Genomic DNA, 21457 nt, shown 5'->3' on the forward strand with positions numbered 1-21457 from the left:
TAACATGGTGAATACATTTTCATGTTAAGTTGACATGCTGATTTCCATTTTGAAGTGCCATACTGAGTTAGCTCCTGTAGGTTGTGCTCTTCAATTTTTAGATTCCCTGCAGAATTAACCCTGCAATTAGAAGTGGCCTAGGTCAGCCATATAGTAGGGCATAGGAATGTTATAAGCTGTTATTGCCAAGATTAGAATAGGGAAGCTGAAACAAGGTCAGGCCTGATGTCAGGATAATGGACTACATGCCAGAGCCTAGTAAATGAAGGACTGGGGCTGAGATGAGGTGGTAGTGGACCCCAGGGAGGGATTCTGCAGGTTCCAAATCAGACACCATGGGGGCATTGAAAGTCAAAAGCAGCAACAGATAGAACTCTGAACTAGGGAAATTCTCAAGTGCTTCTATTTATTGTCAGTGTTTTAAAAAGACTTTTGAAGGATTTTATTAGTGAAAGTTCTAATACCTGTAGCTCTTTCTTTTAGGAAGGAAGGAAAGGGAGTGATGGTTTTTACACTATAATAGACAAAAGTACTATTTACACTATGATACCAAAAGTACTCATTTTTAAGAGTTTAATACTAAAAGTAGAAATTAGATGTTCTTCATTGGAATGACTGATGTTTATTCAACTAAAGAAATTAAACTAAAGAAATCCGCTCAGCCTCTTTATCTTTTCTAAGTTCTGATTGATATGTCTTAAAATCTCAAGGAGGGATCCTTGGGCTAAATGCATACAGTGATTTTATTTTTGTTATTTGAATACTTTACTAACAAAATATAGGCCATTTGTACTGTGTGGACTAGAGATACTTTTTAGATATTTAGTTGATTCTTTTTTATCTCTCCTTTTCTTCTGCCAGAAGTTTAGAAAATATTTTCAGGGGCAAAATATGAGAGGAAAATTTATAATTTAAATTAGGGTCAGTAATTTTTTCCTGTAAAAGTTCAGATAGGAAATATTTTTGGTTTTTGTGAGTCAGGCAGTGTATTGTAGTTTCTCAGCTCTGCAGTTGTAGCATTGAAATAGCCATATACAATGCATAAATGAGTGGGTGTAGCTGTGTTCCTAATAAAACTTTACAAAACCATCAGCAGGCTGGATTTAGCGCTCAGACTGGTTTAAATTATTAGTTTACAGTAGTATTAGGAAAATTTAAAAAAGCTGTTATGAACTTAAACTTTTATTGGGTGTGCAAAGAATGACCATTAAGAGCATAAAATGAATTTGGAATTTATTTTTTCTTCTCCCTTTTAGGCTGCAAGACAGTCTTGAATTCATCAATCAGGACAACAGTACATTAAAAGCTGATAATAACACAGTTATTAATGGACTACTTGGAAATATAGGTAAATGGTTTCTTTGGTTTTGTAAGTTTTACAAATGTTAACAGTATAACAGGGATTTGCAGTTCTTTCTTAATAATGTAGATCTTTTATGAGACCAAAGAGTTTCAAATATTAGAAGTGAAAAAGGTTTTTGTATTCTAAATATATGTAACATTTGTATTATTTGAAAAACATAATTGTCATATATTTAAGCATAATGTTTATTCAGTATATGAAAAGAGAGAATTGCTGAAGATGTATCAAATTAGTTTTTGTTTTAAGCTTTGATGAATCTTTAAAAGGCACTATTACTGATATAAAAAGCCCTTAGTAGCTCACTTGAATATTTCAGCTGAAGAATACTGGTATTAATTATACTTTCTCCCTTCTCTCTTCCCCAATAATAAAAGTAATTTTGAAATTGTGCTCATTTTTGACCTGTAATTCAGATGAGAAGATATTCAAATATGATACTCCTTAGAAGACTTATTAGAGTAACAACTTACTTAGTCAGTTGATTCAGTTAGTTGATTGTTGTAATCAAGTAAGTTCAATATTTTAAAGTGACAGGCTGTTTCTAACATTTTTAGTCATTTGTTTTATTCTAGAAACCTTAACTAAATTGTACTTACTATACTTCCAGAGCAGACATCAGTTAGTATGAGTATTTCTTTCATTCCCAGGTTAGTGGGAGTTTTTACTTGTAATTAACTTAAATAAATATGTATTGGGTAAATAGTTATATGAATCAGTAGAAAACAGTTTTTTCTTACAATTTGAACAGTGTAACAATCTCTTATTTTTTTTATAATTCATGTTCATTCAAATGAGCAACCATTTATTGAGCACCCACTTTGGGCTAGTTACAGTGTCAAGCATGTACTTTAGACCATGTGTCTATTTCGTAGAAAAATAGAAGTTCTGCTTTTTTCTTGATTAATTTTTCCATTGGCTTTAACAAAAGCAAAGATATGACAGGAAATAAATGAATCTTTTTCCTTTACAATTTGACACTTTTCAAAGCTCAAGGTGCTTTTTAAAAGCTATTTATTTTACTAGTACAAATTCACTTACAAAGATAATTACACTATAGATCCTAAATATACTTATCTTCTTTGTTTTAATATAAATTAGAAATTAACTTCTTTAACAGAGTACAGACTTTAATGAACAGCTTTTATTTGTACATTCTTTTGTTAACCTAGAATACTTGAACATTGTTTCTTATTTCTTTTAAATTTCCAATTAATCAACAAATACTTATCAAGCACCTACTATATGCTAAGCACTCTGCTAGGCCCTGAGCTTACAGTAGTCAAGCAGACACAGTTTCTACCTTAGTGGATTTATAGTTAGTGGGAGTCAGGCAAGTCATACAATAATTATAGTATCCTGTAGTTAATTCTTGGACAGGTTTAAGAGCATGGTGTGATAAAAATGAGGATTAACTAATTCAACTATGAAGAGTCAGGGAAGGCTTCCTTGAAGAAGTGAAGCATAAGTTTGAAGGATTAGTCTGATTAGTTGGGGAAATTTCAAAATGTTCTTAGGAAAAGCAATAGCATTGTGCACAGACCTAAGGTCAACAGACCATAGAGCACAGGAAGAATGTGAATAAATCAACATGGATGGAGTACACAATAGGAGTAAAGGAAGTGAAAAGACAGAAGTGAGCAAGAGCCAAATCACAAAGGGCACTGTGGGTCATGCTGAGGAATTTGGACTTAGGCTTTGAGCCTTGGGTACCAGTGAGGGTTAGTTTGGATCCCCCACCTGTTTTTTAACAAGTGCCAAGAGAGGATTAAACATGCAAGGATTTTATTAGGGGAAATGACTATGTGAGAGAAAATGAGAAGAGAGCTGGAAAAGGTCAAGAGAGCCCTTGGATTGTGATACAAGTCTGAATCCAAGTAAAAGAGAGGAATAGAAGGTTGTGTGGAAGTGTCCAGCCTGCCATACAGTTTAAGGAAGCTTTGGTGAAGCCATTGACAAGTCTTCAAGTCAAAGTTTGTTGTCAGAGCAGATCCAGTTCTTGTCAAAATGAGCCTGCCTTACTATACCTGCTCTGGTCAGTTATTGGCTAGGAGCAGTCTATGGGACATGTGAACTTGCACAAATGTGGCAGTGGGTTTCAGAATACAGCAGCTGGCATACTTTGTCAATTACAGTCCTTGTAGCCCGAGATCTTTGTGGTGCATTCTTAAGGCCACCATGGAGGAGTTTTCAGAGGACAGGCATACCTCTGAGATACTGTGGATTTGGCTCCAGACCACCACAATAAAGCAAATACCTCAATAATATGAGTGACACAATTTTTTTTGTTTCCCACTGCATATAAAAGTTATGTTTACACTATACTAAAGCCTGTTAAGTGTGCAATAGCTTTATGTCTAATAAAACAATGTATATACCTTAATTTAAAAAATAGTTTATTGCTAAAAAATGCAAACCATCAGCTGAGCTCTCAGTAAATCATCATCTTTTTGTGGGTGGAAGGTCTTGCCTCACTGTTGATGGCTGCTGACTGATTAGGATGGTGGTTGCTGGAGGGTGGGGTGGTTGTGGCACATTCTTAAAATAAGACACCAGTGAAGTTTCCTGCATTAGTTGATTCTTCCATTCATGAACGATTTCTTTGTAGCATGCAATGCTATTTGATAGCATTTTACCCACAGTAAAACTTCTTTCTATTGAAGTCATTCCTCTCCAACCATGCTGTGGCTTTATCAACTAACTTTACTATTCTAAATCCTTTGTTGTAATTTCAACAACCTTCATAGCATCTTCATCAGGAATAGATTCCATTTCAAGAAGAAACCACTTTGTTTGCTCATCCACAAGAAGCAGCTCCTTGTCCATTAGAATATTATCATGAGATTGCAGCAATTCAGTTACAGCTTCAGGCTCCACCTCTAATTCTAATTTTCTTTCTGTTTCCATCACATCTTCAGTTACTTCTTCCACTGAAGCCTTGAACTCCTCAAAGTCATCCATGAAGGTTGGAGTCAGCATCTTCAAACTCCTGTTAATGTTGATATTTTGATCTCATCCCATGAATCATGAATGTTCTTACTGACATCTAGAACAGCAGATCCTTTTTAGAAGGTTTTCAATTTATTTTTCCCAGGTCCATCTTAGGAATCACTAACCATGGCATTATGAAATGTATTTTTTAAATAAGACTTGAAAGCTGAAATTACTCCGTGATGGGCCATGGGCTGCAGAATTGTTGTGTAGCAGGCATGAGAACACCATTAATCGTACTGTACATTTGCATTAGAGCTCTTTGGTGCCTTGCTTCATTGTCAACGAGCAGTAACATTTTGAAAGAAATCTTTTTCTGAACAGTAAGTCTTAACACATTGCGTACTGCTCACGGGTTTTCTCGTTTTGCGCGCCATCTGTTATGGACTTTAGATGTCAACACACTGTCTTGTCTACATCGAATGAAGTGATCTCATTGGTGGAAACCGTGCAGGTCAATCTACAAAAAACAATATAATTGCACGAACCCATAAAGCATTGCAGTTACATTGTATTTTGGTCATTTGACTCTGGAATATGTCTTAGAGATTTCTATGCGGTACGCAATGTATTAACAGTGGGCTTAAAATATTCAGTAAATCATGTTGTAAATAGGTGTGCTGTCATCTAGGCTTTGTTGTTTTATTTATAGAGCACAGGCAGAGTAGGTTTAATATAATTTTTAAGGACTCCAAGATTTTTGCAATGGCAAATGAGCATGAGATTTAACTTTGTCACCAGCTGCATTAGCTTCTAACAAGAAAGTCAGCTTGTCCTTTGAAGCTTTGAAGCCAGGCATTGACTTCTCTCTAGCTATGAGAGCCCTAGATGGCATGTTTTTCAAATTTAAGGTTGTTTCATCTACACTGAAAATCTGTTTCTTAGTGTAGCCACCTTCATAACTTATTTCAGCTAGATCATCTGGATAACTTGCTGTGGTTTCTACATCAGTACTTGCTGCTTTGCCGTGCACTTTTATATTATGGAGACAGCCTCTTTTCTTAAACCTCATGAACCAACCTCGGCTAACTTCAAACTTTTCTTCTGCAGCTTCCTCACACTCTCAACCTTCCTAAAATTGAAGAGAGTTAGAGCCTTGCTCTGGATTAGGCTTTGGCTTACAGAAATATTGTGGCTGGTTCAATCTTTTCTCCAGACCACTAAAACTTTCTCCACATCAGCAGTAGGCTGTTTTGAGTTGTTATCATTTGCGTGTACCTGGAGTAGCACTTTTAACTTCATTTAGAAACTTTCCCTTTGCATTCACAACTTGGCTAACTGGTGCAAGAGGCCTGGCTTTCGGCCTTTTTTGGCTTTCAACATGCCTTCCTGGCTCAGCTTAATCATTTCTAGCTTTTGATTTAAAATGAGAGACATGTGACTCTTTCTTTCACTTGAACACTTAGAGGCCACTTTGAGGTTATTAATTGGCCTAATTTAAATATTATTGTATGTAGGGGATAGGGAGGCCCAAGGAGAGGAAGAGGGATGGGGAACGGCCTGTTGGTGGAACAGTCAGAACACACACATTTATTGAGTAAATTTGTTGCATTATATGGGTGTGGTTCATGGCACTTTGAAACAATTACAATTAAAAATATCAAAGATCATGAGCTGATAACAGGTCACCATGACAAATATAATAATATTGAGAAAGTTTGAAATATTGCAAAAATTACCAAAATATGACAGAGACAAAAAGTGAGCAAATGCTGTTGGAAAAAGCTGATAGACTTCCTTGATGTAGGGTTGCCACAAATCTTTAATATGTAAAAAACACAGTATCTGCCAAGTGTAATAAAATGAGGTATTGCCTGTATTTAGTTGAGATTTATTTCTGCAAAAGAATATTTTAATTGCAGTGGGAATGGATTCAAATAAGCCAGTGGGATTGAAGAAAGACCTATATTAGATGGCTGTTTGTGATCAGCTAAGTGACAGATAATGGGGACCTAAAGTAAGACTGTGTCAGTGAGGATAGAGTTATTGAGAGGTTCACTTAGGGAAATAGAGTGAACAGGACTTGGTAATTAGATAGAAGAGACGAGGGGAAAAAGAGGAATAAGTCAAGTGTGGCATTCTGACATCTGGTTTTCTAATTACATGGATATTGGTGTCATTCACTGGGAGGAACAGAAGAAATTGGTAATTGATGATCTTAGGTGTAGGCATGTGGGATTAGAAGTACTGGTGGCATAGCCAAGTAAAGATATCCATTATACCTGGTTAGATAGATGTATTGCAGTAGTAGGTGCTGTAACATAAAAACTAATGAATGCATAATAACTTTAAAATATTACATTACTCCCCTGCCCAGGTAGTTCAGTTGGTCAGTGTTGTTCCAATATGCCAAGGTTGTGGTTCCATCCCTCGTCTAGGCACCTACAAGTAGCAACTAACAAATGCATAAATAGGCAGAACAACATATTGATGTTTCTCTCTTTCTCTTTCAAAGTCAGTAAAAGTTTTAAAAAAACCATTGTATTATTCATGTAATATTCAGATCATTGTATTATTCATATAATATTCATATAATCTCATTGGTAAGTATTTTACCTGTAGTGTTTTAGAGGTCCAGTCTCTTTCCTTCCTTGGAGTCCTGCCTTCTTCAACACGTAAGCTGCAAGGTTGTGCTCAGCTGCGTCAAGCCAGTGAAGGGATTAAGTATGGAGAAGGCATGTCCATTTTATAACCACCACAGCCTGAAAGTGACCTGCATCACTTCTGTTCACATTCCATTGGTGGTAACTAATCATATGATGGCTTTTCTTATCTATAAGAAGATTTGAGAATTGTGGCCCCCAGTTGGGCAGCTGCTTCCCAGAGACTACTTGATATTACGGAAGGGAGAACACAATTCTTTGTTAGCTGTGTTTACCATGGATTTGAGAATTATTGGCTTATAAAAGATAATTGAAAGCAAGAACAAATGAGACAACCTAGGACATGTAAAGATAAGGAAAGGTTGTTGAGGATGTAACCTAGGGAACGCTGGCTTTAAAGAAGAAGCAGGGGAGGAGAAGCACCTAAAGGAGATACAGGGAAAAAAAACTTGAGTGTGTTGTTATGGAAACTGAGGTCAGGGAGTTCAAAGTCATGTCAGCATTAAATATGTTGTAAGGTAATATTAGATAGTGTGGATTGCATTAAGCAACAGTTAAGGCTTTTGTTGACCTGTGTGAACAGTTTCAGAGTTGAAGAGAGACTCAGAAGTTAAGTCTTTTTTCCAAGATGTAAGTAGTGGTTCTCAAACTTAAACACTTAGAAATTATTGAAGAGCACAGAGAACGTTTGTTTATATTGGTTACTTTTACTGATATATACTGTATTAGAAACTAAAACAGAAAATTTCAAAATATTTAGAAATTCATTAAAAAATAACACAGCCCCTTTCAAGTTAATGTATGTAACATGTTTTTAAATAACTGTTTTCCAAGACAAAATAATTTAGTTAGAAGAGTGGCATTGTTTTACCTATTTGCAAATCTCCTAAATGTCTGGCTTACTAGAAGATAGCTAGATTCTCATATCTGCTTCTGTATTCAGTCTCTTGTCAGAGGTTGTTTTGGTTGAAGTGTATTAAGAAAATCAGTCTCACACAGATAGGTAGTTGGAATGGGAAGACCCTCATGGACTCCCTGAAAGGGCTGCGGGGTCTTACTTCCCAGAGATCTTCAGATCGCATCTTAAGAACTATGGAACTATAGAATTAGATATATAGTGAGAATGTAGAAGAGTTTTGACTGTGGTTAAATGTGGATGGAAAAGGAGGTTCTAAGGAGGATGAGGTTAGAGATAGAGGTGATACTTGGCCAAGTGAGATTTTTGTAGGTCCTGTCTGATGTAGAAGAATTTGTTCTGGAATAGAGGGAGAGGGGGGCCTCTCAGGGTTTTTCACTGAATAAGTCCCTAGCACATAGTAAGGCTTGAATGTTACTTGTTATTACTGCTCAGGCAGGCAGGAAGCAAGGATAGGTGAGAATTTGATTACGCTTGCAGATAGGTTGGTAGGTTGATAGGTAGATCTACCAAGGTTGGATACTCATTTGGTGAATCCTGCAGGTGCGCACATACACGTGCATTTGCATATGGACTGCAGGGGGCAAAGTCACGTGCTGAGACTAAGGGAGAGGCAGGCAGGGGAGGAGTTTAAAAAGAGCATGGAAGTTTTGAAGGGAGAATTAAAGATTTAGACAATGAAACATGGAAGAATTGTTGCATATGTACTGTAATTATAGAAATTCTTGTTGGAGAAAAATATCTACTGGCAATTTGAAAAATACAGGATCCAGCAGAAATAACGCTTGCTTGAGTGTGGTTGGTAGGGTAATAATATGGGTGTAATTATAGTTTTGATTTGAACATTTCACCTAAGATGTCATATAGTGTACTTGAGTGTGGTATTGTTATGTTATAGAATTATATGCTTATGATTTTGTAATAAAGCAGGGGCATTAATACGTGCCAGACCGTGTACATGTGTCACTTTTTAAAACAGGAAGTTCCCTGTTCTATCCTAGGTAAACCTCCTAGGTGGCTATTCAGGCCATATTTGTTAAGAGTTACTAACAGGTAACCCAGCTGCTTGCTTCCAGGCTGTAATACTGCCTTTTTGGGTCTTTCAGACTCTATTATCTTCTCTTAGTCAAGTCTACAGTAACCCCTTTTCTTGAACATCCAGGAGTCTGGCCCTGACAGATTGTGCTGGTGGCCTGCTTCCCTAGTGGCTGACTGTTGGCCTAAGAAGTTTCTTTTTTTCCATAATGTTGTAACTTTATCACTAGGTTGGAAAAAAAATTTATATTTGTCAATAGATTTCTTTTCTGTATTTGCTCTTTGTTGTATGTTGTGTTCTGTTTACTCAGCCAGGCATTTAGGTGGTTTTCTCCTTGCAGCCATTGCAGGAGAGTACTGTCATTTTAAGATTGACTTTTTAAAAGATAAGTTTATTTGGCAAATGTCAAATTATATAGATTACATTACTGTGCTTCTTTTGGCTCTTTAAAAAGATTGTTTTAGAAAGGATTGACTATTTAAAATAATTTTTACCTTATGTAGTAGAAGCTTATTTTTATTATTACATAGAAATTTATTAGTAAATAGATATGAAATTGTTATGTTTGTCATAACCAGAGGGAAACCATCCTGTTTCAAAAAAGGCAAGCACGCTGGAATTATTCTTTCTTAGTTTAAAAGTGACCGTTCATATCTGTTGGTCTGCTTTTGTGCTACCTTAGCTCACCTTTTATTCCTGACGCACTGCAGCTTCTCTAACAGCTCTCTTTCACATGTATTTTACGTTTTTGCCATGTAGGTCTTTCACAGTTCTGCAGCCCCAGGCGGGCATTCTCTGAACAGGGTCCGCTCCGCCTGATCAGGAGCGCCTCTTTCTTTGCAGGTTTGCGATGTGCTGTGTGGGTAGACTAGTTGGTGTGCCCCAGTGGCTAGAATCTGTAGTTAAGCTGTGGAAACAAGAGAGTAAATAAATGCAGTTGGGGAAAGTTTGGTTAAGAAAACATTGCTTAGGAAGTGCAAGAATTAAATTCATTTCTACTGAGTATGTTCTTGAAGTTTCTGGACTCTTTATCAGTAGAATTAACATTTTCATGAAGTTTCAGTGTTTGTCATTTCTTATCTCATCATGTAGTAATGATTTAAACCTCAGAATTCCAAACCAAATTTTAGTATAAATATTATAATCCAGTTGGAATTTTTGATGTGGCACTATCTTGTTTCCATGGCTGAGTAGCTTTTGTTACCATAGTTCACCAATTGCAGAAAATATCCTATCATACTATTAATGTAAAATTTCTGATCTAAACTATTTCATAAGAATGATTTCTTTTGGAGCTAAGATTTAGATGAACAAGCACCATTATGATTGCGCTATAAAAGGCAAATATGAATATATTTGTTTATATCATTGTAGAGTCTGTCCATGCTTCAGTATTCAACTTCTTTTAATATTTATTTTCCTTATAAATATCAGGTATAAACTATATATTCATTATAGACAGTTTGGGAAATGTGAAAATAGGCAACAAATACATGTAAGCCTTCTGTCAGCCAGGAATAACCACCTCTTTCTTTTTTTAAAAAAACAAAATTGGGATCATACTATTCAAATAGTTTTCTTAAATTTTTTATTACATAGAATCTTTAAGTAAACATTGATATATGCAGAATAATACAGTGAACTATCATATACCCCCATTACTTAGCCCCAGTAACATTCTTACTGTTCAGTAGCTTGCTTTTTTTAAAATTTATTAGTATATTGTGACTGTCTTGCCATGTCATTGAATATGCTTCTAAAATATTTATTTTAGTAATAACACTTCTTTGATATTAAAGATTATTTACATATTATATGTCAGATCATTAGATAGATCTCAAAGCTTGTTCACCTGAGTAATAGCTCTTGGTGTTGGGTTTGTGCCATGCTATTGAAGAAATAAAGGAATGCAATGAGATGAAGCATGATTGAGTTTGCGGTTTGAAAGGGACAACATCAATCTGAATAGCAATATGTTTTATAACTGACAGTTTTGTCTTGATTCACAGTTCACAGCAACCCAATGGACATGCCTGGAAGAGAGCTGAATGAGGACAGAGACAGTGGCATAGCACGCTCTGGTAATGCCAGGTTCATGTATTAATTTAGTTTTTTATGAGATAACTGTTAACTGACATTGGTTTTCTTTGTATCTTTGCCTTCATCATTCAATTTTATGAATACAGCATGTTAGTATTGATATTATAAGATAATTGTAGAAACAGCAGAGAGAAATGTTTTTAAATTTAAAATATTGTATATTTACTATTAAATGTGCCTGGCCTTGATGAATGCATATTGGCTTGGGCTTAGGCAGTACAAGAAAAAAAGTATTGCTCAAGAGACTGCTTAGATAGCATAGTAGAAAAAACACATTTGCTTATAACTGTTTACTACTAACTAGAGTGTAAATTGTCAAACTCTCTCTTACCTGGAAAGACTTAGGCATTTTGAACTAATGTTATACATAACTTTTTTCAAATACAGACTCTCCCAAAATTTATCTGACAAACTTTTGTTGAAACAGATTACAGGAGGGAAAAAGTAAAGCCCATATTCTACCTTAAGGAGCAGAATCTACTGAGAGAGCAGTCAGGAAAATCATCTGCGTAGTTCATTGTGTGAGTCATTCTATGATAGGCATGTGCGAAGAGATTCAGGGAAAGGGAAGCTAACAGCCAGGGCAAAGGCCAGGGTGCCAATAATGCTTTACAGAGGGATAATGCTTGAGTTGTGTCTTGAAAAATAAATAGGCATTATCCGGGCAAAAAGGCATGGAAGAAGGACATTCCATTGAAAAGGAAGAGTGTTTGACAGGGCCCAGAGATCAGCGTAAGTGAAAGGCAGAATAATCTCAGGCTTGAGTTATTGTTAGGTTGAGAAACTTTATTCACTGTGGTTTTCCATGTGTGTTGTCACATTATATGGCTCTTCTGTCCAAATTAATTACAATTCAATTTAAGTATAGATGGAAGTGCATATTTAACATATATTGTAATCCCTAGGTTTACATTAGAATAACAAGCCATTTCAAAAAAATTACTCCCAAAGAATCTGATTTAGCATAGAGAAAGTCTTAGGTATCCATATTTGAGAAACAAAACAAAATGAAAAACTTCAGCACCTGATTCTGATGGACAGCTAGAGTTGAGAACCACTAGTCTAACATGAAAAGTCTGAATCTTTCAGATAATCTCACCCTTCTTTTCTAATTAAGTTTGTTGTTTTTGTTCTTTGGTGGTAATCTAGAGTATATTTCTCTTAATACCTTTGCTTCTATATAATACAGACATTTAGTTTTTTCTTCTGTGGTTGGAACATAATTCTCATTATTTTATCCATCATTTTAGAGGTGAATAATTCATGTCTCTATACTTCATTTTCTTCAGATATAAACTGAAGGGCCTGGCTAGGTTGATCTGTAGGCTTTGTCAAGCCTTTAAATTCAACATAGGCCATTTAAGTTAATTGTGTATTTTTTTTTTTCCTAATAGAGTTATTTTTAATTTCAGAATTTAGTAAAACATAGCTTTTCCAAATTTAGAGTAGCATTTGATTTTTCATTGAAGCCAGTTTTACCCTAGTCTATAGAATTTTACAACACTAATTGATAAAATGTGATCTTTTCAAGAATGTAGTTTAGAATTAATTCATTGATGGTTCAGACGTTTGCATGGTACTTAAAGTGCTCTGCCCTTTATCATTGAATTTGTCAGAGAGAATTGAGATGAACAAATCTTTGTAATGTTGCTCTCTTAGTTTTCAGTCCTGGTGTCCAAAACGATATGTCATGTGGCTTGTACCTTTCCATACATGATAATGATGCATCCCTCTTTTAGATTACTTGATACATTTTCAGATTATATGTAGTTATAATCATGAAGATGGGAATCTAAAAATATTGCAAACAAAAACAAGCCCTTAATGTCTTTTCCTCTGTAGCTCCAGTGGGAAGAAGGAGAGCATTCGTATTCCAAGGAAAAATAAAGAGTTACAGCTTTTTACACCCTAGGCAAGAAACAGCTTTTGGATTGCAGAGAAGGGTTTTGGGAAGAGGCTAGTACCCCTAGGGGATGGGATCGCAGCAGTTATCAGAGTGGACTCTATTGGAATGTGTATCGCAACCATTAGAATGCTCCAGAGAGCAGTTTATAGGATTTAACCTTTTTTGGAGCTTAGTAGGTATAGTCAAGACTCTTATTGAAAGTGGCCAAGCATTATCTTTTAAATGGCATCTTTAAATGACATTTAGATACTTGTTTTCAAATATAGCTTTTGTTCTTTAAGATACAATTACTGCATTAAAATTGAATCACATCATATTTCCTTTAAGGGCTAAGGGTTCAGCTAAGCTAGGGGACAGTCCCATGGCCAAAGGAATAATGTTTTGTTTCAAAGTAGCATTTTTTTTCTGGGGTGGGGTTCGAAGTAAGGATGTCAGAGGGTGTTGTCTCAGAGTCTCTTGCCAACACAATGTTAATATATGATTTTTCTTCTTTTCTATTCTTGTTTCAACAATAACGTTATTAAATGGAAATTTTAGAGGCTCTTGAAACAAAATGGAAAATTTGAGTCACCATTCTTAAATTTGTTAAAAAAGAAATTTGTCCTTTTGTTTAGTGATAATTGACTTATACATTATACTTGTTCTTATTTTGACTTGACAGCATCTCTCAGCAGCTTGCTTATTACACCGTTTCCCTCCCCAAACTCCTCACTTACCCGAAGTTGTGCCAGCAGCTACCAGCGACGTTGGCGACGCAGCCAAACAACAAGTTTGGAGAATGGGGTCTTTCCTAGATGGTAAGTTAGAAACTTCAACATACATAAACAAGACTGAATAGCTCCTTAAACACAATTGTGTATGGTTTTGCATTTTATGTATTTTAAATTTGGAACTTAAAACTTTTTAAAATGTATTGCATTGTTTTTTATTGTGGTAAAATATGCGTAACATAAAATTTACCATTTTAACCATCAGCAGGTATATAGTTCAGTGGCATTAAGTACTTTCACATTGCTGTGCAACTATTCATGTCCAGAATTTACCTCCCCAAACTGAAACTCTGTACCCATTAAACAGTAACTCCCCCCGGCCCCGTACCTCCTTCCCCTTAGCCTCTGGCAATCACCATTCTATTTTTTTGTCTGTATAAATTTGATTACTCCAAACATCTCCTATAAGTGGAATCACAAAGTATTTGTCCTTTTATGTCTGGCTTATTTCACTTAGCATGTTTTCAGGGTTCATCCATGTTGTAGTATGAATCAAAATTTCATTCTGTTTTATGGCTAAATAATAGTCCATTGTATGTATATACCACATTTTATTTATTCATATTCATCTGTTGATGGACATGTGGGTTGTTTCCACCTTTTGGCTTTTGTGAATGATGCTGATGTACATGAATGTGCAAATACCAGCTTGAGTCCCTGCTTTCAGTTCTTCTGGGTTTATATCCAGAACTGGAATTGGGGAATTACATAGTAATTCTATGTTTAAGTTTTTGAGGAATTACCATATTTTCCACAGTGGCTGCACCATTTTTTTACATTTCCACTAGAAATGCACAAGAGTTCTAATTTCTTCACATCATTGCCAATTGTTATTTTCTGTTTTTAGATGGCAGCCATCCTAATGGGTGTGAAATGGTGGTATCTCATTGTGGTTTTGATTTGCATTTCAGTAATGGCTAGTGGTGTTGAGCATGTTATCATGTGCCTATTGGCCAAGTGGGTGTCTTTCTTTGAGAAATGCCTATTCAAGTGCTTTGCCGATTTTTAAATCAGGTTATTTGTTGGTTTTTTGTTCTCGTTGTTGAGTTGTAGGAATTATTTATATATTCTGGATATTAATCCCTTATGAGACAAATGCTTTGCAAATATTTTCTCCCTTTTCATGGGTTGCTTTTCACTCTGTTGATAGTATCCTTTGATGCACAGCAATTTTTAATTTTTATGTAGTTCAATTTGTATGTTTTTTTTGTTGTTGTCTGTGCTTTTGTATCATCCAAGAAATTATTGTCAAATCCAATGTCATAAAGCTTTTACCCAATGTTTTCTTATAAGAGTTATATTTTTTATTGTTCAAGTACAGTTGTTTTCATCTTCTAAGAGTTTTTGTAATTTTAACTCTTCTGTTAGGACTTTGATCCATGTACTGCATGCATGTTTTGATATTTCAGTTTTTCCTGTTTCTATTTTGGCAATTTAATTCATTCTTGAAAGATTTTTTTCTATTCTATGTTAAGTATGATTATAGCTAATTAAGCTTCTCCTTTACTCCTTTTTTATTCCTTCATCTTTGATTTTACTCCTGGAATCAAAAGAAGAGACAAGTACTTGTAGAACAGCGAAGAGATTTTATCAGGCTCATCTGTAAACCTTAAAATTCAGTTATCTTTAAGGTGGTTATGAATTGGGGTTATCTACTTGTGACTTTTAATTGACCAAAGTGTTCCTAATCTGACTCTAATAAAATTTCTTATAAAAACTTGACTGTGAAGGAATAGCCAGTGGACTTCTAAAAGAAATGAACAATTGATAGGAATTTTTACATTTAATTGATAAAAACAGTGGGAGACCTTTATCTTGCCTACATTTAATTAGCAAGGAGATGGAATTGCAAATACACTTATTTGTATATTTTTTTTAATAAAAAAATTTGTTTTTAAGGTCTATAGAAGAAAGCTTTAATCTGTCAGATGAAAGCTGTGGCCCTAACCCAGGAATTATGAGAAAAAAGAAGATTGCAATTGGGGTAATCTTTTCATTATCCAAAGATGAAGATGAAAATAACAAATTTCATGAATTCTTTTTTTCACATTTTCCTCTTTTTGAAAGCCACATGAACAAATTAAAGAGTGCAATAGAACAGGTAAGCATAGTCATTGGTGGTTAGTTTTATATCTGTTATTCTTCTTTGAAACTTACTTTCCTGTTTAAGCATTATGTTTATTTATTTGACACAGAAATTAACAGGTACTGTGCAGGTACCCTGCAGAGTGCTCTGGGAGATGGAGAATAAACCTCAACCCTTTAACCAGTTTACTGCCTAGTAAAAGAGCAATAAATAAATATTTGAGGGCCCATAATGTGGCGGGCAGTATTCTAGAAACTAAAGATAAGATGTGAAAAAAGTAACATGCTTGACCTCATGGGACAACAAATAACCAAATGAATATATAAAGTCTTAGATGGACATAAGTGCTGTGGAGAAAAATAAAACGGAGACAGGTTTATGGAATGATGGATGGAAGCATTGGCAATTTTTATAGGCTGGTCTGGGAGGCTCCTGAGAAAAGGACATGTGGTTTATAAATATGAAGGAACTGAGCTACTACAACTACCTGAGAGAAGAATGTTCCAGGCAAGGGCAAAGGTCCCGTGTCAGGAGTAAGCCTGATGCTTGAGCAGCGAGAAGGAAGCCAAAGTAGCTGGGTTAGAAGTGAGAGAAGACAATATAGGGCCTTATAGGATAGCACTGTAACAGCACTGGTATTTACTCTTAAGAAAGATTGGAGACCATTGGAAGGCTTTGAGTGAAGGGATGACATTATTTATAAGGATTTTTCTTGATGCTGGTGGAGAATCGATTTCTAGGAGTAAAGGTGGGTGTTCAGGACCAGTTACGATACAAGGCTGTTGGGATAATCTGGGTGAGAGGTGATGGATACCCAAACCAGTTTAGTGGTGGAATTGGTGAGAAGTGGTTGGATTCTGGGTATATTTTGAAAATAGAACTAATGAGATTAGCTGATGGGCTGACTTGGGGTGTAAGTGAAAGAACAGTACAGGTTGACTGAAGAATTTTTCTTTGAGCAGTGTGAAGGATGGACTTGCCAGTACTAAAATGGGGAAACTGCAGGTGGACCAGGTTTGGGAGATCAAGATCAGGGATTTGCTTGAGATGCCTCCTGGACATCCAAGTGATTTTTATGAGTCTAGAGTTTAGGGAAAATTTCCAGGCTGGGAAGTCACCAGTGTATAGATGGTATTTAAAGCCATGAAACTGAATGAGGGAGAGAAGAGAGGAGTGGAGATCATAGGCCTGATTTGTGGAGCATTTCAGCAGTTAAAATTTGAGGAGAGAAGCCTTAGAATTGGCCATTCAAGGAGGTGGGGGAAAAAGAGAGTACTTTTGAGGGGGAGGTCCAAGTGAAGAAGGTGTTTTAAGAAGGTATTACTGATCAATTGCTGCTGATAGTGTATATAATAAATTTACATAAAATAGGAAAATTGTGAATACAAGATAGAACATAAGGATAACTAAAAAAAGAGAACAAGCCAAGTTTTTTTTTAGGTGCTCCTAAGGAAGAAAAGTGACTTCCTAATGGGAAGTTGTTTCATTTGGACTGAATGATAAAGGATGTGTACGATTTTTTAAACATAAAACTTTGAAAATTAGATATAGCAGAAGAGCAAGAAAAATTGATGTTCTTGCCACCCAAAGATAACTCATTTAACATTTTGCTGGGAGTCTTGTCCAAGCATTTTCTATGCGTATTGTACCTTCACTTGATTGGGATTCTATTGTGTCTGTATTGCTTTAATTATAAGCATTTTTTTAAAAAGTCATCATTATAACAAACACATGACATTATAAATATTTCTCAGTTATATTTTAGTTACTTTCCTTAGGTTAAGTGACGATTTTTCTGTTAGGCCATTTCAACTTTTTCACAATTATAGCTATGATGTAGTTAACATATTGGTGAGTTTTCCAGATTATTTTTTAGAAGAAATTTCCAGAAGTTGAACCAGTGAGTCAGTGGGTATAACTAAAGTCCTTAACCTCTGTGACAATATGCAAAGAGGAGATTGATGGAAGAATTAATGGGCATGATTCTCAAAGAATACAGAATGCTTGTGAGAAGTTACAACTTTGTTTTTAAGGCTGTCTCCAAATTGTGATTAGGAAGATTAATTTGACATCATGTTTAAAAGTGTCTATAGAGTAAGAGGCTAAGATGGGAAGACCAATTAGAATGGTCTAGAAAGCAGAGGAGACATTTCAGGAACTTAGTAGTGACTAAGAATCGTCTGCCTTTAGTGAAGATAATGATGTTAGTTATTCACATTAAATAAGTCAGAAAACAAGTAGATCATTAGCAATATTTCTTTCTTCTTTTTTTTTTTTTTAACAGAACATATGAGTAAATGCCATTTTCACTTTTTCAGAAATTAGACACTGGTGACACTTTCTTCAGTTGGCCACTGTCCCTTTTTGTAATCTGTTATTGCCAGAGTCAGTACACATTAGTATTTAGCTGTGGGACAAATGTTTCAGGCTTTATATAAAACTTGAAATACAATATCTAGGGATTATAGAAATCATTAAACATGATTTTTCAAATGTTTTTAATGCTTTGACCACCTGTAACCTAAAGGGTACATAATTACAGATGTCTGGATAAATATTTGTTCAAGTTTAATACCTCATTTCTTATCAAACCTCAAAGATAAAGCTGAATGAAAGAATACTTTTACATAAGTATATAGAACATAATTATAAAAGTTATACAGTTGTTAATTAATGGTAGAATATAATACTAGACCAAAGAAGTTATCTTTGAGCAATTTTACAAACTATCACCCTTTTTTTTTTTTTTTTAAGTGAAGAGCTATGGGTTTATTTCTGGGCACCTTGGGATTTTGTTTGAAGTATGTGCTACCTTTTCAGATCTGTTAACTTAATTAAACGTTGTTATTGCTGGTAAAGTTGAAGAATACTGCTCAATTCTAGCTAAAAAATTTACTTCTTTATAAATTAGGAGTCTTATCAACAGTTTGTAAAAACATAAAGTAAGTTTCACTTTTACCTTGTAAAGCTTTTTAATGTACATGAACATGATTTCTGGTGTAACATATCCTGACCTTCTCATAATTACATGTTTAAAATATTTAAAAAATTAATTAGTAATTACATAAATAGTGCAGAATTACATTCTCTCTTAAAAATCTAAAAAATTACGAAGTTTTTCTTGACATCCATAGCCTAATCCTGATCCCCTTTTTTCTACTTAAAATAAGGCTTTTCAACCTTGGCAAAATATGTTTTAAAAAACAGGCATTACTAAACTTGATTTCCTTCAGTAGAATCTTTATATTTCAGATCTTAAATAAAAGATTTCCTGAACAGAACCATTATTTATGAAATATTAGAGGAAACCATGAGTTATTGATTGAGTTATCATTGTGTCTTGTTCAATCTAGGAGAAAAAAACTTTTCTGTAACCCTGAAGCTGTCAACATCAGTTTTCTTCATGTGTTGACATTCTGTAGTTTGACAGCTACAATAAAAGATTTAACACTTGAAAAATTTGAATTTTGTTGTAATCATTAATAATCATAGTGCATAAAAGAAAGCCACTACAAATATGTGTATATTCTTTATGTCTTTCTAGATAAGAATGGTGGTCAAGTGATGTGAAACTGTGTAACTCTGTATTTCATTTTTCTTTTCATATTTTTCCCATTATCAGTATAAAAATTAACTCTTTGATTGCTTTCAAGGCTATGAAAATGAGCCGGAGGTCAGCTGATGCCAGTCAGAGGAGTTTGGCTTATAATCGAATAGTTGATGCCCTAAATGAATTCAGGTACCTATTCTCTCATCTTTTCATAAAATACATTTGTTTTGCAGTGCACCCAGAAAGATTTTTTTTTCTTTAATTTATTCTGACAAAATTAAAATCTTTGAATTTCTTTGTTCCATGATCAAATAATGTATAATTCAGTAGGCCATTTCCTGTGTTACTAAATATTAAATGTGCTTGGGATTCAGACACATTTGGGAGCCATCAGTTGTGTGATTTTTAGCATTGGACCATTAGACAAGCATTTGAAGAGACACTTTTCCAGCAGAAATTTGTTGTTGTTTTTTCTCTCTTGGTCTCCTAGATGTAGGGAATAGTTAAGTGTTAATTAACTAGTTATAGTAATCAGATGTTCTTGGATACATGGAATACAAGGACACATGGATATAGGGAATATGAACTTGATGTTGTAAATAACTATTGCTTAATCCTTTCTCTAGATATGACAAAGCAAATAGTTTTTCTTCTGCCAGTGTTTCCTTGCACAACAAGGTTTGTGCCTAAAGCTCCCACAACTGCTTATAACTGTGCTCTTGGTATGGCAAGCAGACATACAGCATATGAACTTAGGATGGGAATCACACAAAATGACTGATGTGTGTCTCTTTCTGAGAGTCATTTCAGATGTATTTCATCCTCTTGATTTTTCCTCCTTTAGACTGGAGAGATAGTAGAGACTTTTTGCTTATTTGCCTAAAAGAATCCAGTGTTATTTCTGAGTCTTACATTTCGCTGTATTACAAGGTAATGAATCTTTGCCCTTGAACTTGGAGTTATTACTTACATTATTGAATTACAGCTTCTTTTCTGTAGTCACAAGCTTTGTGGCAGAATGCCAAGAGTCCCTACTTGAGCTCTGAGGAAACACTGTCATAATAGATCCAGCTGAGGTTACCAGAATAGTAAATATTGTCACAAGATTCATTCCTAGTAGAATATTGATCTTACTCTTAGTTTATAAACAATATTTTTATTTAAAACAATAGAATTAAATACTTGCTTTGGTAATAAGGTAGTATGAATGGCCTAGTCTTAGAATTTTAAGATTTCTTAGAATTTACAACATGTATGAGTTATAAAATCATCAAAAATATATATCATAATTGTGTACCTTACCTTGTGTAATAGCGTGAAATTTTGAAAGGTGATGTCAGTTTTATCATTCTTAAAAAATCTTAAAAATACTTTACACACATAATTTTTATTAAGAAGGTTCTCTGTAGAATCATTTTAATATGTACAGTTGATCCTCATTATTTACAGATTTGGTGTTCGTGAATTTACCTACTTGCTAAAGTTGATAACCCCACAATATGCTCTCAGTGCTTTTACGATCATTTGCAGACATGCACAGAGCATTGAAAAATTCAAGTGGTCTTACACACTCATTCCCAGATGAGGTTGAACAAGACAGTACTCTGCCTTCTTATTTCAACTCTCATTTTTAAACAAGTGTCCTTTTAGACATCTGTATATTGTCAGTTTGTTTTTGCATTTTGCGCTTTTTGTTAGTGATTTTGCTGTTAAAAATGGCCTTCAAGAATAGTGCTGAAATGATGACCAATGTTCCTAAGTGCAAGAAGGCTCTGATGTACCGTACAGAGAAAAATAAATGTGTTAGGTAAGCTTCATTCAGGCATGAGTCATAGAGCTGTTGGCTGTAAATTCAGTGTTAATGAATCAATAGTATATTAAATCTTAAGCAGTTTATATGTAGAAACCCACATAGAACAAGAGTATGTATTGATGGGTTGACAAAGATGTGACCGGAGGCTCACGGGAACCTTAACCCTGCATTTCCCCTAGGAACAGTGACTCAGTTGATTCAGTGTTCACATCAACTTTATAGAACATTACTGCAAATAATGGAACTATTATACTTAATATAATTTTATTTTTTAATAAATTTTTAAGAAGGTTTTATTATTTTTAGAGAGAGGGGAACGGAGTGAG

The 21457-nt window shown here is 34.8% G+C and overlaps 1 protein-coding gene across 2 annotated transcripts in view; it reads left to right on the plus strand.

The window, feature by feature from the left end:
* The window catches only part of FNIP1 (folliculin interacting protein 1), a 113770-nt gene that overhangs the window by 61744 nt on the left and 30569 nt on the right, over positions 1-21457 (plus strand). The window contains exons 6-11 of one of the 2 annotated variants that reach the window (XM_054568503.1): positions 1257-1348; positions 9666-9749; positions 10916-10987; positions 13574-13709; positions 15582-15783; positions 19422-19507. In XM_054568503.1, coding sequence (XP_054424478.1) covers positions 1257-1348; positions 9666-9749; positions 10916-10987; positions 13574-13709; positions 15582-15783; positions 19422-19507 — 672 coding nt within the window. The remainder of the gene's footprint in view (positions 1-1256; positions 1349-9665; positions 9750-10915; positions 10988-13573; positions 13710-15581; positions 15784-19421; positions 19508-21457) is intronic. The other variant, XM_054568504.1, reaches the window with a different exon arrangement.

The sequence above is a fragment of the Pteronotus mesoamericanus genome, unplaced genomic scaffold, assembly GCF_021234165.1.
Source record: "Pteronotus mesoamericanus isolate MK-2021 breed Mesoamerican mustached bat unplaced genomic scaffold, CSHL_Meso_final contig_2, whole genome shotgun sequence".
Lineage (NCBI taxonomy): Eukaryota > Metazoa > Chordata > Mammalia > Chiroptera > Mormoopidae > Pteronotus > Pteronotus mesoamericanus.